We start from the raw sequence: 27,749 nt of genomic DNA, 5'->3' as shown, positions 1-27,749 counted from the left end.
ACGGACTACACGGCTCCCATGAGCCCCGCTGCTGCGGTCGTCCTCCTTGTGTTTGAGCGCCGCGGGGGCCAGGGCTCTAAGGCCACCTGAGGTAGAGTGAGTGGAGGAAGTGTATTTAGGTAAACAGAGTTGGGAGAGCATTGTGCCTCCTACAGATAGAGGTTCCAGGGCACTTCAGCTCTTCCTGTGGCGCCAGGGCTGGAGGAGGTCTGGATTGTCTGTTAAGGGGATGTTTTTGGTGGAAGGGAAAGCTAAACAGAGGAGCGGTCCTGCTGAAAGGAAAGCTGTCCTCCCCTGGTGTGTTTACGCTCCACAGGTGCCGCAACCTAAAGAGGACCTCCAACTGGAGACGCTCAATGAAGCAGGCCAACTCTGTGCTCCCCAAAGGAACTTTTGCCCTGTCCGTCAAACCCACAGAACGCATCAAAAATCCTCAGTACCTGGAGCACATTGAACAACCAGGTGTGAACTGTTAAAACTAAACCAAACTCGTAACAAACAAAGCAGTATTTATTTATCAGAGCATTCACAACACAATAATCACTCAAAATGCGAAGGCCTACCTGATCCATCTCCACTATTGTTTTTCACTTTATGGATATAACTTTTAACTTTTCATTAGTCATAAATGGTGATCCATATCAGTGCTGCTATCAGTATGCAGATAATATCATCATTTCACTGTTATTCCAGACACAATGCAGCTGTCAAACCAATAGTGATGTGCCTGAGCTTTTTCATTAATATAGTTTTCTGGTTTCTGATTTGTGAGTATTTCTTTGTGTTTCTTTAATTTGTGTATGAGCACCTTCAGAAGAATTTAGTCACTGTGTGCAACTGAGTAACTTACTCTGCTGCAAATTCATTACGGTGAGCAGCTATGAATAGAAAGCGTCCCCTTGGCACCGGCACACTTGTATACAGTAGTTGAAGTGTCTATTTCTGCTGCGATGTTTACTTGCAAAGTTGAAACACACTGTGTAATTACAGAGATTTTGGGTAACTACAGTTAAAAGGTCAGATGTGAGGGCTGTTTAGAGGTAGTGGCTTGTGGCTGCCAGGATGTCGGCTCCAAACATGCTGTGCGTGTGTGTGTATACGTGTGTGTGTGTGTGTGTGTGTGTGTGTGTGTGTGAGTATGGATATGTGTGTGCATAGGCAGAGAGGAGGAATGGCCCCCTTGGTGTTGAGATCAGTTACATCTGGTCAACATGCACACGTCAGAGCTCCGCTGTTGATTGCAGTGACGAGGTTTAGAAACTGGCTTTGAATGGAATAAAACGGGCCGGTTGTTATTGATGCCGGAGGAATTGTAAAGCTTTTATGACGTCTCCTCGTCTACAGTTTGTTACTCCTTCAGCGTGTCTAGTGGCTAGATCACATACAGACTGAGGGAGTGCAATCACAATTCTACCCTGACAACTTGCATAACCGGTTCAGTAGGTCAGATAATAATGTGATTATAAAAAAAGTTTACAACTCTAAGGTACAAATGAGCACATCTTTTGCCGGTAATGTCATCTTTTGAATTTGAAAAACACAATTGAATGTTGTGGAAAACAAGAAAGATCTCAGCATGAAAATATCACCCATTTTATTATTTTCTTGTAGCTTCTCATACGACAAGTCCCAGAGGTGTTTCTTCTCATTTGGCTGCGGTTAAATATTTAAGTGCCTGTCACTTTCTTGCTGCCCTCGAGGTAGACTCCTCCCACACTTTGCAGCACTTGAGACTGGTGTCTGAAGCCACGCAGACGACTGAAGCACCGTCTCTCCTCAAAGAGAGCTTTGACTAATTACTGAGACCCTCGAGACACAGTGCAGTGTGCTCGCTGTTAAACACAACATGTGTGGAAGCAGGCATGTTGCCAACTATAGTCTAAAGTGTATAAACCATCCTATTTTGCAGTAATGACCGACACACACACACACACACACACTCCGTAAGCTCATGCCACCTCAGCAGGATGACTCTGTCCTCCATGAAGTTAAAGGTTCCTTCATGAAGGGTGAGATATCCTATTGCTGTACTAACCGCACATGCTTTTGGAGATGAGGTGTACCATTTTGCATGCGACTCCCCCTCTTTCTCTTTCTCTCTTGTCTTTTTTTCTCTCACTCTTTGGACCTGAGCGTCACTCTGAATTCAGAGGGCTATAATGTTGTGATTTGTTACTCTTGGCAGGCGGAGACCATCTGTAAATCAAGGCCAAGCGACAGGCTGTCTCCATTCCCATACAAACCATAGCTTCCTCTTGGGAATGCAAGGTCCCAAAGTGGAGTTCATCGGCTGGAGGAGAATATGTTTTAAGGATTCACCTCTAGCTCAGATTCCCTGTTAACTCTCTGACTCCCGAGGAAACTTGAGTATAAAAACAGAGGCGGTCGCGTCAGCTTACATGTTACCGTAATGCCTGCGTGGGGCCGGTTGTTTTTGTGTGCACAGCTACAGGGCTGTCGCTAACTGCTGGCGCTCATTTTGTGCATCACAGGTAGTGTTGTCCTTTTCAATTTTCACAAACAAACTTAAAAGAAAGCAAGAGAATACTTGTGAGTGAGGCCCGATGTTTTATTTTTATATACACCTCGTATCCTCTCCCTCTGAGATAAAACAGTGCGATACATGTTAATGGCTGTGGTTACATATTTTGCAAAAGCTATTAAAGACTGTTACCTTGAGTTGCAGGTAGGGTTTAGTGCCCGAGGGGCTGGCTGAGTTGTAAAAGCTTATCTTTGCAGGTGTAAAAGTTTTGTAAATGGGTCATTAAAGTGTTGGCCAACTTCACACATAAAACACAAAAAAGGGAGAGGGGGGAGGGAGATTACTTCAGATCAGCATGTTTCTGAAGCGAAGAGATGAAGGCTGTAAATCTTTGCTAATATTCCACTGAGCCTTTCAGGAGGCAGCCTTTGATGTGGGTGAGGTAATGTGACCAGCAGTGTTTGCAATGTTAATCTGACGTGGGGAGATGGCTGTTCGCTATGGCCCGACAAAAGAAAAGGCATGAAAAAAAATAAATGAGATAGCAAACAACACGTGTGCAAAAATCCAGACGAATGTACACACGCACGCACGCTCACATCCTTGCAACCTCTTATCCAGCAATGTCAGAGAGTTCATTTGAGCTGACGTTCAGTATAATTTGACTTAATATATAGGACACAAAGAATAATTCTACTGAACCACGCCTCCTCCGCGTGCAGGGCCCTTTCATCAACGTGGTGTTAGTGTGTGTGGAGAATCTGCATGACCTGTGTGGTGAACTACAGTTAACACGATAAGCCCTCTGGCATGTACTGTCTGCTCAAACCCCTCCGGTCTCGGTGGTGCTGACCGTGCACACTTTAATCATAGAGCGGCTTCCTCTCTCGACCTGCCTGGTGATGGATTCTAACTCCGCGGCTGTAATTTCCTTCCCGGGGTGCAGAGAAGAGGGTGTGCCATGACCAAAGGGGTGTCTGGAGAGAAGGTGTCTGTCTTTGATGTTCCCTCTGAGACGTCAAATTACACGTTAGTCCTCCTCAGTCGGCAAAGTTGAAGGACTTACTTGTCCATTTATTTATCCAGTTTGTTGTCTACTCAACTCAAGTATTGCTGTTTCTATCGAGATGGGGAAAAATCAAGGCAAAGAAAGTGGCCGAGTCTCAGTGGAGAAAGCTTTAGTGTCCATTTGAGGGTTTTAACCACTTAATTTTTTTTGGGATAGTGAACTAATGCTGCTCAGCTCAGTGTAATATTTGTTCTGAAAAATAAAACGTGTGCCCTAAATATACTGTAAATGTGCATTCACACCAAACACGGCGCAAATTATTCACGCTAGTAGATTACATACAAAGTCTATGCACAGACGTGATGACAGGAGTGATGCGAATTTGAGCGAATTCGCATCAATCGCCAAAACGCCCCGAACGCGTGAGTTGAAATTTTTCAACTTTGGCGAAAAATGGTGTGACGCTGCGGCGCGATAGCCTATCAGCGTTGAGATGCTCCCCCTGTCATCACTGACGTCCTGCCGTTGTTGAATCAGGAAACATACACTGTAGCCGTCTGTGTTCACCCAGAGCTCTATGATACCTCATATCAACAGAGACCGGACCAAACCATGTGTATAAATGTGTGTGTGTGTAAACCATATGGTACAAACAATGAATAGACGCTGCCGTATTTACGTCTAGATGACGTTATTCTGAGTGTTGGTGGAGCTGCTACAATGTTAGCATACCCTAGCAACGATCGATCCAAGCTCCATTGAGAAAACAAGTATTTAAAAAGTTATTTGCTTGAGAGAACTAACAAAACATGAATTCAGACTTTTTACAAATCGGCATCATTACGTAGTTATTTCGGTAATCACAGCCAAATCTGTTTATTTTGGGTTCATACAGCTGTAGTAAACAGCCGACGTGTGGCTTGCTAGACAGTGAATACAGCTCGATAAAATACACGGAGCTCCTCCGGACTTTGTTATGAACCCAGACAAGACGGCGTTTAGTTTCCCGTGATATCTGGGACTTCCACAACACGTACTAAGCAGAAATACGGGTTATTTTTTCCATGGTTGATGGCGGACAGTTGAACGGCTTTCAGGGCGATAAGCCACGCCCCCTCTCAGGCGCGTCCAGCGCGATTCACGGAATGAACACAAACGGTCCCCAGCGAGACCGGCGGCGCGAATGACGCGATTAACGCCGCTTTTGGTGTGAACACGGCATAAGGTGCTCCGGACTAAACACATCCACCAGATAGCTCATGTTTCGTTAATGTTGCGTGTGAAGGGGCTCAACATCAAACAATTTACAGTCTGTGACCTCTGAAAGGGCATCGAGTTTCTTATCAAAGCCATAAAATTGCATCGTAAAAAACACAGCAGATATGACTTGCTCTTGGCACCGCCGATTCCTTTTTAGATTTTTTTTTTTTTTTTTTTTTTTTTTTTTGCGAAGCTCTGGCAATTTCAGAAGACCCAAGCGTTGGCTCCAGTGTTGCCAACTTGGCGACTTTTTCGCTAGATCTGGCGACTTTCCAAACACTCATGGCGACTTTTTTTTTGTCAAAAGCTACTACTGACAAATCTAGCTACTTTTTCTGGTGTTGTTGGAGACTTTTTTGGTGTTTTGACTCTGATGTGAAAGCACGTACCGTTTGGCATGCAGGAGCTGCCGTGAGCCCCTCCGCCGCCCCAAAGCACTCAAAGGCAGTTAGTCTCACAGTAGCCCCTAGCGCAGCAGTCCCAACTGCAGAAAGAGGAGACCCACACTCCGTGTCCAGACTGCAAATGAATCGCGCATGCGCTAAGCCGCCGCTGTTCCCGCCTCTCTCCTACAGCGCTCATTACAATTATGCAAATTAGGCGATGATGTCATTTAGCGACTTCTAGCGACTTTTAGGACAGCCAATAGCTACTTTCCTTACTGAGGAGTTGGCAACACTGGTTGGCTCTATCAGAGCAAATTCACGACACTACCTCAATGCATCGTGTGATAATGAGCCTGATAGTCTCGAGGTAAAAAGGGGATTCATCTTGTTTGGCTACAGAGAAATGCGGAGAGATTCATTTGCCGTGGCTCTCAGTCTGTAGGTGTTGTATGAAAATTGGCCTCGTCTCCCCTCCCTCCATAAATAGGACCGTCTCGCGTCAGCTTTGCTATGCTATATGATTATCTGAGATCTTTATTTCATGTGTGAAAACGGATCCCCTTTGAAGCCTCACTCAGAGGCAGAGCAGCGCTTCACTACCTCACATCAACACTCTCTATCTTGGCTCCATCTCAGGGCGTCGTGTTTTACTGCTACGTGGGGCTTTGAAAGAGGGAAGGTGAGGAGCACTCCAGCGTGAAGAACTGCAAAAACCCAGGTTTAAACTGTTGCTGATGACTGGTGGTCCATTTTCGTTTTTTTTTTTCCCCCTCCTGCAGCACCCCCACACATTGCAGCACAGGCACTGCTCCAGATTCCAAGAGTTGTGCTCGGCCCTTTGAAACGGCCTCCGGTGTATCTCAGTTTACTCTTTGGGTTGGTGGAGAGGGATGGTTATTTCCTCTCCTGAGGTCCTCTGCGAGTAACCCCACACCTATAAGCTAATTTGCAGCTCTAAAACTAATACAAGCTTATATTTTGTTTGTTGATGTTTTACTTCTCGGTGTTCAGCATCGGGGCTGTGTGCGCACTAGGGATTTTGAAAAAGTCCCATGCTATACAGCTGTTTTCTGCATTAGTAATCCATGAACTTCAGCTATTGGCTGTTATCCAGCCTAGACAGGATCCGTCAAAATAATTTTTGTTTGCCAAGTGCACCAAAGTACAAAGACATGATGACAAGTTAAGTGTATCTTAACATGCCTGGTACACAGACAGTCCCTTTGTATATAACGATATTACCCGACCTGTAGTCTACTATCTCTATCGAGCTGTAGCTGTGATAAATATGGCACGAGTGCGAATAATCATGCTTTCTGCAGTGCTCTGTTTCACACTCTCCAGTGTTGGGTGGCTTTTATGTGAATGTCAGCGACCTCAGCCGTTTGAAAGGCCCAGAGGGAAGCAGACACGAAGCACATATTCCCACATCCACCCTCGTCTCCGTCACTTTGCCTGTCTAGCCCACTTTGCTAAATGGCCTTTTCATGCGTGCGTTTCTCCCCGCTTCATGTCGGCACCGCTGTTCCAAGCGGTGCAGTCCTGAAGGTGTCTTCGTGCGATGCGTTGGGCACAGCGCAGGAGGCACCGAGGCACAGTTCTAATGAGATTTTTCCCGGGTTTTGATGGGGTGCCAGTAGCGCTGCCATTGCTCTAGAGGCCTGCCTCCACTGAGCCCTGGCGCGCGATCAGGCGGGGCTGTCGTTGGCCGCATAAATTGTCAGCTTGTGTGGTGGGTCGCAGAGGCAGACAGCGTAGAGACCGAGAGGCCTTGTGGGACTTTCCCACAATCACATACAAGTACATATTACTTGCACTTAAATGTACACTTTTGCTTTCAAACACACACTCATAGCAGGGAAAAGAAATTGGCCCTGTGGGTCCATGTCTGCAGTGCCAGAGTAAAGATGGCGCTAAAGGCAACCAAGTGTGTTCTGTGCCAGCATTCGCACACTGTCATTTTCGCTTTCTCATCACCATACAATATGGAGCCTGAAATGCAAAATGGCAAATCCTCTGTTCAAACTTGTTTAACCTTATTTTATTCAGGGAGCTGAGCAGAGTGCCGTCTACTTTAGTTCAAGATGCAGCCAATCGATGATGCTATCATCAAGGTTAGCAGCCATGGGACAAGTTGGGTGGTTTAACATTATCCCACTATTTTTAAGAAAATGTAGTGATTCAAACTGCTGACGACATGGATCTTTTTAAGTCTGTTAGGTTAGCTAACAGCGTTAACAGCAATGTGGCATGTAAGTAATGTGGACATAAAGTCAAGGCTTCTTCTTGTTAGTGAGTGACGATACATATTTGTTACCGGGATAGCATTTATTTTAGTCACTGTATCATTTCATGGTCACTCATCAAATCTTTTGGGCTGCATATATTACATTGGCAACACCAAGTTAACCCATAAGGAAGAGGTGTTTGTTTGAACATAATGAATTTTCAATAGTTGGCGTTAGTTAATCACAGGCCTGGAGCATTCCTCTATAATGTTTTAGAGCTGACATCTTCATTAGTAAGGAAAAGATACGGAGGGGAGAAGGTTGGTCGCCATTCTTAAAATGACAACTTGTTAAGGTGTTTGTTCAGTAAATAGTATTATTCGTATATATGCTAATCCCTCTTTGATATGTCCAAATTCATTTTCATGAAGTGGGCGTTGATGAGGTTTGCCAAAAAGTTCCAATGGCCAAACCAAACAGGCCTTCAGGTCGGCGAGTAATGCAGACGGGGTGCTGTAATGGGGCAGGCACACTGTTTTCTGTGTTATAGTAATAAATCACTTCATGTGGAGGGGCTTGAACGAGTTTAAAAACACACAGGGGCCGCACAATACCTTGTCCTAAAAGCCATGAAGAAGCTCTGAAGGACCTGGCTGCTGATAAAAGCAGAATGCTTTATCACAGTGGTCTCCACAGAACATTTAACACCATGTCTGGAAAATTGTTTTAGCTGCTCCCAGGTGCAGTAGAAAGATGCTACAGAGACAAGCAGCTGCACATGTGCAAAACTCTGCAACTGTCAATGTACAACGTGATTAACCAGCAATACATTTCAGTCAAATCGTGTTAATTGTACAGCACCAATATTTCATTAATTCATTGTTTAAGCCGTGGTTGAGCCACCCGGGGGGGGGGGGGGGCTGCTTCTCCTTTGGCCTGAAATGCTCTCCCACAGTGACCTCTGACCCTTGGATTAGAAAAGAGAAACCCATCAATGACTCGTCGCTGCACCAGAAGCGATTGATGGCTCATTTTGTGGTTACCGTATTGTTATCAATGGCCATTCGCACGTTTGTACCATGCGTGTTAGAATTTGATGAGACCCGGTTTTCAGATTCACTAAGTGTTTGCAAATGTTGCATCAGTGGAGCCTCGTCTTTCTCATTAGTGCAGGAAGGACTTTGGAGAGGGATGACCAGCATTTTGGTTTTAGCCAAATCTACTTTGAGCTCTTTCATTTCAAATCAGACTGAAGGAAGTGAGTTCAAGCTTTTATCCTCTTTGGCTTAACAAACTGGACTGACGCACTATCTTGTCCAACACCAGCTTTTACATGCAGTTATTATACTGTTATTACTACACTGCTACTTCTGTTGCTTCTTCTTTAGTATCTGTCCTTTTAAAAAAGATGTTCAGTCTGTTTAATATTGTCTTCCAATTTGCTTTTTATGCAGCTTTAAGTTTGGTATATTGAAGAACATTTTACAATATTTGATGCTTTTTCAAAGCAAGATGCTTTGTTACGTTTGTCACCGTGTAGAAAAAGACCAGTTGGTTTTGGCAAAACATTCTTTCTAACTGGCTTTTGTATATTTTGGTGGAGTCTGTGATACAAAAGAGATGAAGCTCAAAGGGAGATGGACGATTTAGAACCAGTGTTTGTTACAGCAACAAAACACTAAAAAGGAGATTGCACGGTCATTTATTAAATCAAAAAAGGTGGAGTGAAGATGTAGCGGAAGAGAAGGGCAGAGGCATCTTAGTAATATGACCAGGAGTCCCGTCAATCCTTCTTAAGTGGGAGTGACAGAACTGTAAAGAGTGTCATTCACGTTACTGCTGGGGTTAAGGAGATTAACCCCTATATCTACAAGATCTCTTTCTTTTAGGTCTAAATAGTGTGGCCAGAAATGTTACTTCTGCCATTAAAATCTTCCCTTTCTGGAGCAGGGCAGAGAAATGTGCCTCATTGTTCGTGTGACTAATTGGCTGGTGGGAACGCAGGAAACTCAGAAGCAAACACTCCTTATTTTTAGAACCTACTTGTTATTTTTTTTCTTTTGGCACCGGACAATCATATCAATCACTGCCAAAGCCGGAATCTAAAGGGCTGAGCTCAAAAGTGGTAGTGTCATCGGGTCAGTCGGTCTGGAAGAGCTCTTTAGAGGCCGTATCACAACAGATTGTGAGGATGAGCACGTCTGATCAACCGCCGCCACGGCCATTATCTGGGGAAATGGATGCAGTTCAGAGTTTTATCACCATAGAAGCTGAGAACAAGGACTAGAAATATTCCCTTTCATTTTGATGAAACACATATAGACTTTATACCTGACATAATAATAACTGTAAAGGTTTCTTAATGAGGTTGCGAGGAGAACTGTCAAAAATAATAATCGACATGTCACAGCGCGAAGAAAAATAATGTAAAGAATGATTAGAAATATGGGCTATTGTTCTTTGTCTGTTTCCTCCTAGATCTATACTTTCATGAGAGGAGGAGGAAGTCTGTGTGTGTCTGTGTGTGTGTGTGTGTGTGTGTGTGTGTGCGTGCGTGCGTGTGTGCGAGTTAAGTAAAAAACGGATGGCATATTTTTCTTTTTTACACTGACCAGAGCAAATCCCAGAGTAACCCTAGCACGCACTAATAATACGACTCCCATCCATCACCCGGGACAACAACCAATTAGCACATTCCGCTTCCCCCTTTTTCTCATGTTCCTGGTTAACCCCTCAATCATTTTGGATCATTCATCAAAAAGCAGAAAAGTCAAGACACTGTATCTGTGTGTGTGTGTGTGTGTGTGTTTGTGTGTGTGTGTGTCTTTACGTGTGGGCAATTGAAGCAATGTTGTGATTTAATTGTTCTGTGAGGCTATGTGGAAACAGAGGCCAGTGTTGATGCCACCGCAGTCTGATACTCCATTCAGACCAACCCGGGTCATACCCATGTCTGTGATCTGTGTGGATGGGTCAACACGCTGCAACCAACCCTGCTTCATGTCCATCCTCCTGATGGAGAGGACGAGTGTGTGTATGGACAGAACAGACAACTAATTTAAACTTACAGAAACTTTTGCCTAGTAATTATGTGGTGTCATTCTGAATAATTCTATGGTTGAGCAGTGAAATATATCTTAACTGTGCTGCAGACTGGAGTCTCTGCTGACAGTGACAACCCATGATTAACCTGTGACAGCTGTCTCATGTCAATGGGTCCAATGCAGGTTGAATTGTTTTTAAGCACACTTGAGGACACATCACTCAACTCTCTAACAACTGAACTGAGACTTGGTATCAGACACTAAAACATCCACCAGTAGAATCAGTGAATATTTACTGTGTAATTAAATTCAACCATATCAAACTTCTACAGTAAATCCTAAGAAAAATAAAATTGTTTCAAACTTATTTTTTTCTATCATTATTCGGCTACACAGTTTACAATAAAAAAAGTGTGAGGATAGCTAAGCGTCTGATTAGATATGTTTTTATCACTACAAAGAAGGATGAAACCCTACAAATGGAAGACTTGTAGAAGTTGTCATCTTTCATTTATGTCATGGATGAATTGCTCATTGAAATAATACATTAAGATTGACTGTGTGGCTGTGGTCGTTTAGTGGTCCCAAGCATCAATTTAATTGAAGTTAGCCGGCAAAGTGTTTCTCCCTGAGAGTTAATGCGATCACATAAACAATACATCTCTTTATTGTTTACCTAGTCAAAAACACATTGTGCTATTGGGCTTTTGCTTACACCATTTGTCAGTTAAAGCAAAGTTTATATTCTCATTTGCCTGCGTTCTACAGCGACCCTAATGTAACCCTGCAATCACCATAGAAACTACTGATTTCCCCTTCATCATACCAAAGCTGAGCGGGCCACAACAAAACCAGCTCAGGACCAATTAATTCATACCAACAACAGATGCAGGTTTATCTCAGGTCCCTGCTTTGGGGCATCAGTCAGTCCTGTGGTTCGCTGTGTTCTCTTCCTGAGGCCACCCACAGCGCTGCAGCCCGGCCGGCACAAGTCTGGGGAGGGTAGGATCACACCATCTGACCTTCTACCTCTCTGGATTACACAGAAATCCCCTCTCACGCTGACACAGCCTCGCCTCTGACACACACACACACACACACACACACGCGCACAAAGCAGCGTGTGCGCAATAAACGCACATGCTCTTGCACTCATAACCAAGGATTGTATGAAGTTAATTATTTATTATTAAGGTTAATCATCTCCTTTGAGAAGAATCTCTAAGCAGAGTCTGTTAGCAATTTATCTAGATTGACAAATGTTTTTTTGTTGAAAAACGCTGAAATTTACGCCAGGGGCGGGTTGAACGTGTGTGTGTGTGTGTGTGTGTGTGTGTGTGTGTGTGTGTGTGTGTGAATGCGTTGGACTTTGTGCGAACGGATGTGTGCATGTCTACCCCTGAGTAATGGTTTTTGGGCCAGATGACTGCAATGCTACATGGATACCTGAGCCGGACTTTTCCATAGTGAAGCCCGGGGATCACATGTCCCTCCAGCCTCTGTGGTATGCACTAACAGACAGAGCTGCCAGCAGAGGGGGCGCGGGTGAAAACAGTCCTGGATGAAAACAAGTCTCTGAACACGTCGTTGCAATGATAGCCCGCCACCGAAATAGCCCCACTACCAGCCCTCTTTCTCAGAATCCTGCAGGGCGATTCAGACGCTTCTCTCGTAGTCCCGTTTCTGACTGCCAGTCTCATGCTTCAGTCCTGCAATTACCATCCCTCTTAAACTTTCCGCTGCTGTTTGAGCTCAGAGCACAGTAGTCAAACTTTGTTCGCATATAGATATACAAACACTGTAATTTTGATTCGGGCATGTTCACTGTGCGTTGGAAAGCCGTGCTGTGGATTTGCATCGTTAAAGATGTTTGTTTACATGTGACAGAAATATGATGCTTCTCCATTATATGAGTTGAAACAGTGATTTATGTGTCTCGTTCTGTCTATTTCTCTTCCCAGGGTGCCATGGATGAAGCATGTGCAGAGAGGATTGGCGATGAACACTACCGGTTGGAAGGTAAAGGCTACACCAGTTCATTCCACTGATTTTCGTTCCCTTTATTTTGATTTGAATGAAAACCTGCAACAACAAAAAAGCCCCTTTAGGTACTTGTGTGGTTCCTCTTTTACTGCCGTTCCCCTCTGCTCCACACCCATTCTCTAAGCCCCAACAATGTGCTGATGAAGTCCTCTTTACTCTCCCCTCCCGCCTCTCCACCATCTTTCATCCGCCCCTCCCCCAGTGGTGCTCTGCAAAGTGCCTCAATTCCCATCATGTTTTTCCCCGATGCGATGTGATCCCAGATTAAGAGCTCCGGGAGTAGAAAGTCTCTCCCTCCCATTTAAAGACTGGATCGGACGTGAGGCGGAGGCAAAAAAAATTCACTTTTATTTCAGCTCTGCTTCACTGGATAATAGACCTAAATAGAGAGAGACAAGAGATAACGCGACTGATAAATGGAGTACGAAATGAGTTGCCGTCATTGGGCTGAGGTTGTCCTCCCTTCAAGACAGATGTTGCTAATTAGATCACACTGCTCTGTTCATTCTCAGCGATTCACAAGACGAAGGCCCAAATCATTTGCTTCAATAAAAACATTCCGGAGATTGTGGGTGGATGTTTCCATAACAGGCGTCAAAAAAATTCAACACATCATGTTTAATTTACAAACTCATTGAGTGTCAGCTAGCGAGGAGAGGCAACTGTCATGTTTGTGGGTGGAGAAATGTCACAATACCAGAACTTTGAAGTGGGCTAAAACGAGGTCTCAGTCAGGGAGAACGGGACACAGTTGTGCTTCCCTACTTTGCAGTGTAGATGAAGTTCAGTGGAGTTGAGTTTATTCACACCAGCAGGCTGTTTTTAAGCTTTACATTGAGGAACATGGTGACAGAGTTTGGATGTTTACTAAATGAGAATTTTGTCTCCCAGAAAAAAATAGGAAATGTTTGATTTACAGCTACTCAGCTAATGAAAAGAATTTGTTAAATAAACGGTTCTTCAGTTTAGTTTGGAATAATGGCCCGAACATTCTGTACCTCAGGCCCACTTGTACCCAAATAAAGACATTTGTGGTGGATTCATGGTGCTCCCTGCACAAACTGCGTTTAGTGCTGTGATCTGATCTATTGTCCACACATGTAACAAGGACAAGTTAGGTAAAGATGAGAGAGCGAACGGTGAGAGCAGAGATGATAAGACAACCAACACACATGAAAGCCTTCTTTCCTCTGGCTTTAAGGAAGCACAAAAGAACTTGCCTGCAAAAATTACAAAGGAGGGAAGAAGGGCTCAATGATGAAAGTGTCTTTAGGTTACTTTACATCGTTACTGCCAGCATGCAAGAAGAATATCCTACATGGGATTTATATTAAGTTCTTTTAACCTTTTGTTAACACGGGGGAAAGTTTGCTGAAGAAACTGTCCATCAGCACCGTGTTTCACATTAGATTCACACGCGGGCTACCCAGCACAGTCTGGGTGATTCAGTGCCTTGCTAATGAGTACTTCAGTGGTGGCCTCTGCAGGAAGAGACAATGTCACGATCACCTCGAAGGCCATCCCAGAATCCCTTTAGTGCCCAGCACTGAGCTGTCCCAGTGTATGAGGAGGGGGACAGGCCCAGCTCTGTGTAATACAGTAACCTAGCTAAGCTGGGCGTGATTGCTCACAGTGTGTGCGGCAGATCCCCCGAACTTCCCCCGTTTCTGTGTACGAGTGCACGTGTGTGTTGCATGGCTGCTGGACAACAGGCTTGGCTTGGAGGGTGCCTGCCTGGGCTGCCCTCGTCTTGCCCCTCAGATCTGATGTGCAGCCAATCCCCTGGCTCAGCTCCTCTCATAAAGAGCCGGCTTATGTCTGTGGTGGTGGTGGTGGGGGGGTTGTGGGGTGATAGCAGATTACTGTTACTCCTCCCGGCATTTCATTAGCTCCCGAGATAAGCATCTCACTGCCGTATTGAGCCTGCTACGGAACAGATTTGCCCTCGCACACAATGTTCCCTTTGAGCACCTCGGATGATCAAACAGCGGGACCCCAAATGCTGCTCCTCTCCAAAAAGTTGGTAAAAGCTCCCTGGGACGATGCCTTTCATTTCTGGCATTTTCCCCTACCCAGGGATGAGACAGGTCCGCTTTGATCTGCTTTGGATCAGGAGGAAAGAAATTGGGCTGTTGTGTCTGCTCCGTTGGCGAGCAAACAAACAGTGTTTCAGATTTGACTTGGCTTAATTAATTAGTGATTCTGTTTTACAGCCGGTCTGATCTCCTTCCAAAAGGTTTGAGAACGGAACTTCAAAGTGTGGCAGAGGAGAGAGCGGAGCAGGGGTGGGTGGAGAGAGAGAGAGAGAGAGAGAGAGAGAGAGAGAGAGAGAGAGAGAGGTGTGGTCTGTGCGGGTTTATGGGTGTGTGTGTGTGTGTGTGTGCGTGCGCCCCGCAGGACTGTGATTGGATGAGGAGGAGCGGAGCTGATGCTCATGCAAAGCTAAATGACGAGAGGTAAAACATACAGGCTGGCTGGGAAAAGCTTCTGCGAAAATAAACATATATGAGGATGAAGCAACTCATAGAGGCTCGCAAAGGAGCCGAAGCGTACGCCGCCCAAAATCTCAGTTACACGCCGTGTGTTTCTGCGGTCTCGTGTGTCAAACAAATGCTGGGTTACAAGGCAAGGCAAGGCAAGGCAAGTTTATTTGTATAGCACATTTCAACAACAAGGTAATTCAAAGTGCTTCACATAAAACCATTAAAAGCATCAAAACATAAGGCAAAAGAAAAGGAGATTTAAAAACAATTAAGAACATTCATTGAAACATTAAAAACAGTCATTAAAACATTAAAAAACAGTGTAAGAAATAAAATACAGTAGTAAAATGCAGAAATGCAGGAAATTGATTAATATATTAATTGAATCTGGTTCAATTAAAGGCAGCAGCAAACAGAAAAGTCTTCAATCTTGATTTAAAGGAGCTGAGGGTCTCAGCAGACCTGCAGCTTTCTGGGACTTTGTTCCAGATATGTGGAGCAGAAAAACTGAACGCTGCTTCTCCATGTTTAGTTCTGACTCTGGGAACAGAAAGTAGACCGGTCCCAGATGACCTAAGGGGTCGGGATGGTTCATAAGGTAGCAGCAGATCAGAGATGTATTTTGGCCCTAAACCATTCAGTGCTTTATAAACCAACAGCAGGATTTTAAAGTCAATTCTTTGCTTGACAGGAAGCCAGTGCAAAGACCTCAGAACTGGAGTGATGTGATCCACCCTCCTGGTCTTAGTGAGGACTCGAGCTGCAGCGTTCTGAATCAGCTGCAGCTTTCTGACAGACTTTTTACAGAGACCTGTAAACACACCGTTGCAGTAGTCCAGTCTTCTGAAGATAAATGCATGGACAAGTTTTTCCAAATCCTGTTGAGACATAAGTCCTCTAATCCTTGATATATTCTTCAGGTGATAGTAGGCTGATTTTGTAATTGTCTTGATATGGCTGTTCAGGTTGAGGTCTGAATCCATAACTACACCTAGATTTCTGGCTTGGTTTGTGGGTTTTAACATCAGTGATTGAAGCTGAGCGGTGACTTTCAATCGTTCGTCCTTGGTACCAAAAACAATTACTTCTGTTTTGTTTTTGTTTAATTGAAGAAAATTCTGGCACATCCGGTTGTTGATTTGTTCAATGCAGTTACCCAGCCCTTTTATGGGATTATAGTCCCCTGGTGACATAGTTATGTAGATTTGTGTGTCGTCTGCATAGTTATGATAACACACTTTGTTGTTTTCCATAATCTGAGCTAGTGGAAGCATGTAGATGTTGAACAGAAGAGGCCCCAGTATTGAACCTTGGGGAACACCACATGTCATTTTAGTCAGCTCTGATGTGTAATTAGCTACAGACACAAAGTATTCTCGGTCCTTCAAGTAGGATTCAAACCAGTTAAGTGCTGTGCCAGAAAGTCCCACCCAGATTTTTAGTCTTTCTAGGAGTATGGCATGGTGGACCGTGTCAAATGCAGCACTGAGATCCAGTAATACTAAGACTGAACTTCTGCCATTGTCTGTGTTTAAGTGGATGTCGTTGAAAACCTTAACAAGAGCAGTTTCAGTACTGTGGTGCTGTCGAAAGCCTGACTGGAAAACATCAAAGCAGTTATTTACGGCCAAGAAGTTGTTCAGCTGTTGGAAAACCGCTTTTTCAATTATTTTACTTAAAAATGGGAGGTTTGATATTGGCCTATAATTTTTAAATTTTTCACAAAGCAGAGAAGGATATCTGGTGGCATCAGGCCTCCATCAGACCGGCATCCAATGCTGAAACTAAAATATGGAACCAGACAGGGGCAGACTACCTTACAATATAGTTCAAATCCCAAAATACACCACCATGAACTGTGGCCACAGAGATTCACGTAATGTTGGATTAACCCCAGTATGACTTAGTTTTAATGATTGTCTCACCCTAGAGAGGAACTTGTGCTCACTGATTTCACAACAGAGCAGGGTTGTTGATGCAGTCACATCAGTGGCAGACTTTAGACTTGTTGACTTGGTGTTAAAAGGAGTATTACATTTGTCAACGGGACCTTCTCCGTTTTTATCCTGTCTGGGAAATCTGTGCTGTAATAGTACAGTGAATCATTGACTCGTATGGCATAGTCAATGTTGTCAGACTCCACACAGGTGGATCTGGCCATCAGTTTAAGTGCATATGACAGGTTCTCCCGCTGGACTTTCTGCCTTTACTGTATCTGCCTTTACTGTATGTCTGGATGGTAATTTACGGTGAATGTCAATCCGTAAAGTGATGAGCTCCCATGGGTCTCCCATGGGCCTTTTCATGTTCACATGCTGTTTCCGATCCACCGTTTATATCCGAATATTCTATCATGTTTAAGACATGTTATGTCATTCAGTTTCATGTTCGACACCCCTGCTCAGTGTGAACCTCTTGGGGTTAAATATATAACGTAGCTAAGAGCTTAAAAACCGTTACTGCATGTGTGGAGGAGCTTTTGCCATTGGAGAATTCATTCTGTCTCAGTTTTTTTGCTTCTGTTGGATTGACATCTTGGATTTCAGTTCCAGTCTTGACATCAGTGTTTTTTGCTTCAGCATCACTTTGGCTCTCTGGAATGATGCAATAATGATCCTGCTACCTGACACGAAACCGTTCTACTTAAGGGGCATGTCAACTTAAAGATCAATTTAGGTAAATTAACTCAGAAGAGCACATTTTGATTGTGAGTGCCAAACTGTGCTGAGTATTGAGTATTATCAGAAATACCGTAAATACACCCTACTAGCTCAGTGCATTTGCGCGGCCAAACTAAATTTAACATTTAATATTGGTGATACTCTGTATGCATTACTTATGCTAAACACAACAGAGCCTGTGCTGCCTTTAGAAAATACTTTGTACTGTACTAGCATACAGAATATTTTTTTATAAATATTACAATTTCAGAATACAAGCAGTGAGATAAAAATGGAGGAGTTTGGCTGTGTAGGTTTATTTCCAACCAGGAGCACTTGAATATACGACACATCTTAATTGCGACTGCCAAACTCGGAAGTAGGAGCTTACAAGGAACACTTGAAGGCGACGACATATCCTCAGGTTATGACTGCACCTGACGTTTCCATCCTCAGGCTCTCCCTTTTATCTTTGCGTATGTGTGTGTGTCTCTCTGTGTGTGTGTGTGTGTGTGTGTGTGTGACTGCAGTGGCTTTACCCCCAGAGAAGACAGACAGCTGCTGTGTGGAGAAGATGCAGGAGAGGGACAGCCAATCTCCCGCAGGGCCACAGAAACAGCTCCAGTTTGAAGTGAGTGTCAACACCGAACGGGACGTTTATTACCTCCCCTCTGGATGAAACTAGGGCAGTGGCAGCACACACTAACACACACGCATGTACACGCCGGATGATACTGATAGTTCAGTGCTGCTCTGTTTTCAGGAGTTGGAGTGTGCCGTCTCCGTGGAGGAGGACAACCGACAGGAGTGGACCTTCACCCTCTACGACTTTGACAACAATGGCAAAGTCACCAGAGAGGTAATCATCTTTATTTACCTGGAAGAAAAAAGCTTGTGAATGAATGAATCAACTCATAAATAGATGTCATCAACAAAGAATACCTCCAACACCATGCAGTAGCTGTAGTAAGAATTCCTTTAACAATTATTGAACTGTTTGTGTTAATCACGTAAAATGAGGCATTTAAGACATGACATTATGTAAATTATACGGCTTTAACAAAAATGAAACAATATGAATAAAACATGTCTGAAGATGCAGATTTTCTGACTTCTGGTCAGCAGCTCACCGCTACAAAAGGACCCCCTTTTGGGTATAAGAGAGAATCAATAACTTCCCTGTAAATCTTAAATTTTCCTCTATTCTGGTATCGCCACACCCCAAAAAGAACAGGAGGATATAAGTCACAAGCCTCAAACCCAATCTCACTGCTGAGAACCAAATCCAGCGACGTGTGCGTGTTTCCGCTCCTGCGAGGTACCTTGTGGCTTGTGTCTGCCTGGTGCAGATCTGAGAGAACATCCAGAAAGGCCCGTGTTTTTTGAGAACGACTTGAAACGGCGCAAAGAGACTTGAGCTGTCCTCAGTGCGGTTGGCTGTGCAGTTTTTTTGGCATTGCCTGTGGCTCCATGGCTCATGAGACGGCAGACGGCGGTTGGAAGGGGGAAAGAAAACCTTTCTTCTGCAACTTTTTTTTTTTTTTTTTATTCCTTCACTCAAATAAAAAAAGAGAAGGAAACCGAAAATGACACAGGAAGCTTTTATTTTATTTCATTTAACTTTTTTTCTTACAGTGCGTCTATGTCTGAAACCAGTATGTGGAGCCGGTCCCTGAAGAATTCATAGTAGTCCTTTTTCTTATGATTCAAAGAGCTATAGTGAGTGAAAATGATGCCGTTTGAGTCTTTGTGTGGCGTCGGCTTAATTCTCAGCAGTTCTGTCAAAGGTGCTCTTATGGTGAAACTGTGTTACCATCTAATGTAAAACACTAATGAGATTTGAGATACTGTATGAGTCTCTCCATTTCACATCACTGCCATGTGGCATTTTTAAAAGACAATTAAGATTCTGGTTTGCTATGAAAAGATCCAGCGCACTTGCTAGCACTCAAAAAGTGAGTCATTATCTCAGTATGGTGCACAAAAACACTCACCAGTGCAAAAAATATAGCTTCTAAACAGCCACAAGAGACTGCATTACTTTATGTGCAAATGAAGCTGTCCAAATATGGCCGGTTACCTCTTTCTCAAATCAGCGTGGCATCACTTTTTAAATGCGAATGTGTAAACAGGAGTTGCTCGCTATGCAAATGTAATTTCAGTCATTTAAGAGACACTGAGGAATTAACTAGAGAAAGTGTAGCGCTCACATCAGGCCTGACATCTCAGTCAGCCTCTTCTGGTACCACCAAGACGTCTCTTTTCATGAATTCATAACTTGTCTTTACGCCGTGTCTGATGGCTTCAACTTGGAAAGCTGAGTGAGCTCCTCTGTTCTCTGTTCACAGAGTCACTTCTTTAAATTCCTAGCTAGCATGACACTTATGATACAGAGTTGTAATGCACAAAGCTACAGAATATTGAATCCAAACAGTATAGTGATACAAATAGTCTCCTGCGAGCCCTATTTTCTTGGTGTTCTTTTAAAATATCCACCTACGTCAGATTATTACTCGATTAAATGATTCTCATCTCTCTTAAATGGATGCCGTGTATCAAAAAGAAACCATTTTAAAATCTCCTCCACCTCTTCTGCCCTGCAGGACATCACCAGCCTGCTTCACACCATCTATGAGGTCGTGGACACCTCCGTCAACCATTCTCCCAGCAGCAGCAAGACGTTGCGGGTCAAGCTGTCGGTGGCTCCCGACTCCAGCCAGCGGTGGAGGAGCTGTACGCAGGGCGCGGCAGGTAAAGCTTGCATTAACACAGTGGGCGGGGGAGGAAGGGGGGGGGAGAGGGCGTTTCGGGGTCCCCCTTGTGTTGCCTGCTGTCAGCTCACCCAGAGACGTGTTTGTTGTCATGCAGAAAGGCGGCTGCTTCAGGCCTGTCAGAGCTTTGTTCCTCGCAGTCTCTGCGTCGCTCCATCTCTCCCACTCAATGGGGTTCATTTTTAATGATGGGGGGAGTGACAGAGCTAAGAGAGGGCCCCCTCCCTCAGCGCCTTCAAATACTCTGAAAGAAACCTTAAGAGATGTGCCGAGTCCTTTTGATAACCGCAGCCATTTTTCTTTTCTCCAAAGTTCCCTCTTTTCCTCTCTTCTCCCCTCTCCCCCCCCCTCCTCAGAGCTGCCGGGAAAATATAGCTACGTTAAACTTAACTTTTCTCACTGACGACTTGGTAAACAAGTAGTCAGGGAAAAATATCTCAAAAAGTATATATTCCTGTGTGTTTGCGTCCTATTGTTTTGGCTATAAATATCCGTCAAGAGATTCAAACAGAGCAAGCTTTGAAAATATCGTCGGTTGCCTTCATGCTAATTTGAAACTGCATCAGATCTCGAGTCCTGAATAAACAATTTCTGAAGTCTGCGTGTTTTATTTTTTTCATTCCATTCCTTATAAGAGGCCGGGAGTTGAAAATAGAATAAATGAAGCATTGTTGTTTTCCTTTTCTATAGATCTTCAAAGTAAAACCCCAAAACAAAGGTTGCTTTCTTCTGAGGCTTGTGTGTGTGTGTGTGTGTGTGTGTGTGTGTGTGTGTGTGTGTGTGTGTGTGTGTGTGTGGTGGCTCTGTGCAGCTCTCTTTGATAATAGCCTTGTGTCTTTCATACACAGACATGTCCCACCCCAGGGAGAAAAACGACAAGTGCATAGAAGACCCCAAGAGTGCAGACAAGAAGACTCGAGCACACCTAAGGTAAAATCCCACCTCCCTGCAACAAGTCTCTATTGTTGAAGCTCGTGGTGTCTATAAGAAGAATATGAAATCTTTTTTTCCTTCTATCACTGATTATAACATTTACTTTTTAACATAAAAAACTTCGTCTTGGGGCAGTGGTTGAAGGATTCACACTTGGGAGCTGCAATAGTTTCCTACTCTTTAATTAGTTTTGCCCAAATGCACCTCCACTGTTAACCTCTCCTCAGTACAGTGGGGGAGACGCTGCCCTCTCACTGCACTTTTCAAATCCTCCCAGTTGAGGTTTAAACCTGTGATTTTCCAGTCACAATCTCACTTCTCTAACAATTACTGTGCCCCTGCCTGATCATAAGGAACACTCGTTTTACTTTCTCCAAACACCACCATAATGAGCCTCTCCGTCCCAAACTGCTACCTAATGAGAGGTGCCGCTTGTGTCCACAGGCGCCACCACAGTGACCACCACACCCAGCCTGGCTGCCAGCGCCACTGCGTGGATGAGAACCTGGAACGCAGGAACCACTACTTGGACCTGGCAGGCATCGAAAACTACACATCCCGCTTCGGAGCCGGTGAGTGGACCGGGGCCAGGGCTTTAGAGGGGGAGAGGGGAGGGAGAAACGCAGGCCGTGGCCCTTTGAAGCTGCATCCAGGGGCCCTCATTACTGCGGCACCTGCTCGGAGCCATTAGGTGGAACTACCAGCCAGTACAAACATCTGGGCTCAGGCAAGCACAATACATCAAGTGTTCAAGGCTGAAGCACATCAACATAAAGGGCTGTTGTGAAGGGAAATATTAGGTCTAATAAGCAGCAGCCTTGATCTGACGGTCAGTGATGACAAGTGATTATGTTAATGTTGGTCCTGTTAGAAAAGTGCTAACAGAGATCTGCTCTCTGTCACATTGACTCAGGGTTATCCGCGTGAAGAAAGAACCTGAAGTAAAGCTGCCAGAATCTTATTGTGGAGCTTTTTTTTGTTTTACCAGATCTTCATTAGTGGGCTGTTGGCTCGATCATTTGCACGTAATGGCTTTTTTCCTTCCTTTTTTTCCAGAGTATTTAGTGCATTTTGACAAGTTCTGTGACAGAATTGTTTTTCTTCCTTATTTATTCTGCTTTCTCAGTTAAAATAAATACCTGTGTCCCCCTCACAGCGCCCACCCCAGAGCCGACGAAAGCAGAGCCTCAGACCCGCTCATCCAACCAGACTCGTTCTCGCTCCCACGAACCAGAAAACGGCCACTCCCATTCCCACCACCGCCGCCTACAGACTGTTGTGGACACCGTTGCTCCCGTCAGCCTCCACCCGGCCCGCACGCGAGGCCAAGACTCAGGGAAACACGCCCTCCGCTCTCCTAAGACCCACAGCCGCACACCTCCTGCGCAGATCGGTGGCAGGGTGATGCGAAGCTGGGGTGTCCCTCCTCCCACGGCGCTACCCAGCCAGACCCCGCCTCACCAGTCCACAGCCCCCTACCGCAAGCACAAGCAGCGGTCTAAGGAAAGCCAGGGCTACAGGGCCTTAGGCTCTCTGGCTCCGGGACCCGTGGTGGAGAAGGAGCAGGTGAGGGACCTGCCCAGTGTGCTGCTGTACAAGGAGGGGCTGGCACAAATGGTGCAGCGGCATGAGCATCACCACCACCATGAACACCATCACCACTACCACCACTTTTACCAGTCCTGAATTTCCGCCCTGCGTGGGACAGCTCGGCTCTTCTAACGTCCCACAAAACCCAAGCAGGCCGGCAGACACCGACTGCAGTGAGCTTTTTTCGTCAGCCGCCAGGCCACTCTACATTGTGCAGTACTGCAGTGCCTTTGTAGTTGACACGGGACGTGTGGTAGGAGAGGAGGATCATGGGAGGGGTGTCCCAGTGCTGAGAGGTTATTAATCAGTGTTATAAAGGGGTTGGTCGTACATACAAAAGCTGGGGTATGCAGCAGGACAGTGATTTAGGACCACAGCAGGACTGAGGATCACGGCGGGGGCCAGAGAGGAGGCACAGAGGGACAATTTGATAAACAACCCTGAAGATGTAATCCTCTCCCTGGTGAACTCTGCAGCTCTAAACCAGCACCACAACCCTTCCAGACCCAAAAGGTTTTTAAGGAAAAAGGAAGCACGAGAGGAAGAAAGACTGTGATGTAAAGATGAAAATATATGAAAGAATACAGGTGATAGGAGAGCCGGGCATAGTGTGTGTGTGTGTGTGTGTGTGTGTGAGTGTGAGTGTCACGACACTGGTGTCTGTTGAAAACCACTCGAAGTGCACTCATGGGTGCGTGAGTATTTAAAGCAGGCTGTTAGGCAGGTTTTTTGAAGACGAAAATGAAGATTCTGATTCAAGTACGCAATGCCACGTAAGCAAAAATGGGAAGGAAAAATGTTGAAATGTTATAAAGGAAAAAAGAACAGAGATCCCAAATCCGCTGCTACCTCTAATTTTATCCTAATTGTTAATGATGATTATGTTATGGTGACTAAGACCTCAGAGGTTATTTTCAAATTACTTAGAAACTTTTTTGAAAGAAAAGAAATGGTGTCATAATCTGCAGTAAGTGTCAAAAAGCTCCTTTCTTGTATTGACTAACATTGACTGTACATAAGGTATATATTGTTATCAATTTTATAAGCTTTATTGATAATGTGATATCTTTGTATTCCCTATCCGAAGCTTTTATGTTCGTTTTCCTTTACAACTGCTTTTTATAAGACCACTCTGAGCCCCATGTTGACTAGAACATGTACAACAGTCTCACCCTGTGACTCGATACGTAAGTGTGATCCGGTGCTTGTGCTTGAGTGACTAAAATCCCAACTCTCAGCAGTGCTGTTCAGGCGCTGGACCTCACCACGTAGTGTTTTACAGAACGCATGCTGATCTCATTGAAACATATACAAACTTCATGCTGTTCATGTCGTGCATTCAGTGCTTGTGTGTGGGTTCTGCATAAAGGTGATTTAGAAACTGAAAACATCTGGAAGAATTACAGAACATTTCTCAAAAGTGGCCGTGTAGGTTTCGCTTTAACGCCAGTCAGACAAAAGCTCTCTGTTTTATTTGAAAGTCCAGAATCACATGATCTCAGTCCCATGCTACTCTAGACATGAGATGGTGTGATCATGACATCAGTGCAATAGTCAGTTCTGGTTCAGGTCTTATTATTTTTTTAATGCAAGCCAGTTAGATGTTGGTGTATTCATTCATCAGTATGAAGTTTGGCCTTTACGGTATTTTGTTTGTTATTTATGCAGGGAATATATTTAGCTGAGCATGCATGTGATTTTTCACCCCTGCCTCGCTTCAGATCCGAGCAGTTACACGTATTCACACCGTGGAGTTGCCCAGCACAACGTTTTTCTGTTTCCTGACTTTCAGGGTAGCACTCTCCCTGACTCTGGGTCGCCCAGCCCTCGGCCTGGCCCCAGGGGGTCACACAGCTGCTCCCGCTGTTTCCATGGCATCTTCCTGTCCCCCAGCTGTCAGCAGGTCTTTCACTGTACCGCCATGTGGCCTCAGCGCTCAGCCAACAAGGCTCTGTTTGTGGCGCGGCGGGGCGGGGGCTCTTTCAGCTGTCTCATTCTTCTGGTGCTGGATAACACTGAGCCCGGCCACCAGTCTCCACTAGACCCATAACTCACCACTGTTGCTCTCCAGCCAGCACCGGGGACCGTCTCTTCTATCCCATGATGCTCTGCCATGAAACAAGTAAATACAGATGTTTCTGCCAGCAACACGTGAGGCAGTGAACTGAGATCACCTTGTTGGTTCTCCAGGATAGCAGTTCACCGTTTCCTCCCCCTTGTTCTTCATGAGCACATGTGTTCTTTTTAGCACATCCCAGCATCACATTTAGAAACGACCTGCCCTCATGCCTCTGTAGTCTTTTGTTAGGGCTTAAATGCCTCATCCAGAGAAAATGATGGATTATGCTAACCTAACCCCAAGGCCCACTAGCCTTCAAACTATATCCACCATGTTTGATTGTGTTAGTCTGCCTTAAGCGCGTGCATGTGTTTGCGATGAGCAAGAATGCAGTGAATGCCAGTCTTGCCCTCAGCCCTGCGGTGTCCTGTCACAGCTGCAGGCCGTCCTTAAACGGAGGCACCAGTCAGTCGGGTTCTCCCATGGGACCCGGCGGTGGTAATCACAGCTGTGCTCCATACCTCAGCTTCCTCACCTCACACTGCTGTTTGCTGGACAACATACAACTGTAACCCCTTTGTCAATGGTTTCCCCCCCTCAGCCTGAAACAGTGTCGATAGCGGCGTGACTCTCCAGATGTAGGTAGTGTGGAAACGGTCGTCTGACTGCGTGAACGGATAGCATGCAGGCAACCGTTCCTCCTGCAGGGTGGTCCGATTCGACACGATGAGCGAGGGCTTCTGAAGGAATTTGGGTGAAAGGCTCGGTCAGACCCTCAGCCAGGTTGCAATTTCTAAACTTCTTTCACCCCGAGAGAGTTTTACTGAACAGACGGGAACTCCTTTCTTTAAATGCCTCGCTTCACATTCGTACAATTACATGAACTCACATCAGAAAGCTGGCCACTACAAACACACTTCCACACCGCAGTCTTCAAAGCAGCATCACTGGAGCAACCGGGGGTGATATGCCTTGCTCAAGAGCACCTCGAAAGTATTTGGTGAGAGTTGGGAAAGCAGGTTTTTTTTTTTTTCTGTTTTGTCACGCAGACTTCCTTTTGAAACCTTTTCAATCTTCAGGCAACCTCTGTCAAAACCCCTCTTCTGACTTTTTCCATAACAATATATCTATATTTGGAATCCGAATAATATTGTTTTCAGTCATCAGCTATCTAAATCCACCTGAATGTTGTTTTGTTCTTTAATTATATATATTTTTTTGTTTTGTTTTTAATTGTCAGCGCCACTTTTCGGAACAAATGTTTTCAAACCATGTCACACAAACTTCAGCATCCACCCGCCTCTGTCCTGTTGTATAACATCATCAGTATTCAGAGCCACCCCTCCATATTATTATAATATGTGTTGCACCACTAATTAGCTTTTTAACATTCATGTATCAACATTTTTTTTAAACTCTGATGTATATAGCGGACTGCAGAAATGATAAACAGCATCATGTAGAAAGAAAATAAGGCTTATTTATAATTAAAAAACTGTTAATCTATTTCTCTCGCCTACTGTCAGCTAGTACTACAATACCCACCAGACTTAGCAGGGAGGAGGAGTTATCTGTCCGTCTCTCTCTCTCTCTACATGCAGACACACTTTCACTTGGTGTTTGTTGTAAAAGAAAGTTGTTTAGCACTAGCTGCTTCTCTCCCTTTTCCCTCCCTCCTAATGTTTTTTCATGACTTTGTTTAGTTTATATAGATTGTATTTGATTAATTGCTTTATTTATTTGATAGCAGATCTGTGCCAAGGGGGAAAAAATAACTTTTATTAAAGTATGACCCTGTTCCTTATAAACTCGCTGACTTGTGGGGTCACTTTATTTTATTTCTATTGTCGGTGTCGGTTTTATTGTGTAAATCTGCACAGTACATGTATATTTACAATAATTTATATGCCTTCAAAATATACCAGTTAAACATATTAGCATGTCATCTACTGTATTTGTGCTAAAACACAACATTTGCATTGTTTTATAAAAAACAAATCTACTACCAAGTGGATCTTTTTTTGGGAAATAAACATATTTGCTTTCCTGTTGAGAGTTAAATGAAAAGATCGATCAGCCTTCATACAGTCTTTTATTTTGCTTCATCCAGAGCGGAAACGGCTTGTTGCAATGTTGGGGGGTTTTCAGGTCAGATGTCCGTAGATGAAACTAGTGAGAACCTTTTTTTAAAGACATTCTCGTGATCTTTGCTTTATCAATTTATGTTGACGCATTCATCAGATATCGTCTATTTGTAATTTCTTACAAAAGGTAAACTATATGGGGCCAACCGTCCATTCATATCTATATCTATCCTCTGCAGGATCCACAAAGCACCTTTCACGAACTATATTCACACGCTAACCCACAGACGGAAAGGCCCCAACGTGTTACTGTGAGGAGCTGAGGGCCACTCCCGGGGCCTTTAGGATCAAAACAAGATGACACCGGGTATGTTTGGATGACAGAAAGACTACGATATTTGGGACAACATGTCTACTGTTGCCTTCCTGTACTAAACCAGAACATTCTGTCAATTCTCATTCAATGAAAATAATTTATCTCCAATGCATTTGCATTTTTTGGGGTGTATCTTTTCCTATTATCCACGTTTATACTCTTCATTTTTGAAGAAGTCAGCAGGATTGATGTGAAGGGTAACAGGAAACAACTGTGTGTGTGTGTGTGTGTGTGTGTATAGTAAAGTAAAGTAAAGCTCCTCTCCACTGTATCTTAACTGTGGTGTCACAGAGGGCTCCCAAATCTGGCGGACCACAGCTGCTCACCACGCCACGCTCTAC

General features: G+C 44.5%; 1 protein-coding gene across 1 annotated transcript in view; it reads left to right on the top strand.

The window, feature by feature from the left end:
• The window catches only part of nkd1 (NKD inhibitor of WNT signaling pathway 1), a 33,620-nt gene extending 6,601 nt beyond the window's left edge, over window positions 1-27,019 (top strand). Inside the window, exons 4-10 of the mRNA XM_031848503.1 lie at window positions 12,371-12,428; window positions 18,126-18,226; window positions 18,359-18,454; window positions 20,199-20,346; window positions 21,215-21,296; window positions 21,744-21,871; window positions 22,456-27,019. Coding sequence (XP_031704363.1) covers window positions 12,371-12,428; window positions 18,126-18,226; window positions 18,359-18,454; window positions 20,199-20,346; window positions 21,215-21,296; window positions 21,744-21,871; window positions 22,456-22,985 — 1,143 coding nt within the window. The 3' untranslated portion in view covers window positions 22,986-27,019. The remainder of the gene's footprint in view (window positions 1-12,370; window positions 12,429-18,125; window positions 18,227-18,358; window positions 18,455-20,198; window positions 20,347-21,214; window positions 21,297-21,743; window positions 21,872-22,455) is intronic.
• The last annotated feature ends 730 nt before the right edge of the window (window positions 27,020-27,749 follow it).

Source organism: Anarrhichthys ocellatus, unplaced genomic scaffold (genome assembly GCF_004355925.1).
Source record: "Anarrhichthys ocellatus isolate YVR2014 unplaced genomic scaffold, GSC_Weel_1.0 scaffold8, whole genome shotgun sequence".
In the NCBI taxonomy this organism is placed as follows: Eukaryota; Metazoa; Chordata; class Actinopteri; order Perciformes; family Anarhichadidae; genus Anarrhichthys; species Anarrhichthys ocellatus.
The sequence above is the reverse complement of the archived record's forward strand: the minus strand, read 5'-3'. Positions and strand labels throughout refer to the sequence as shown.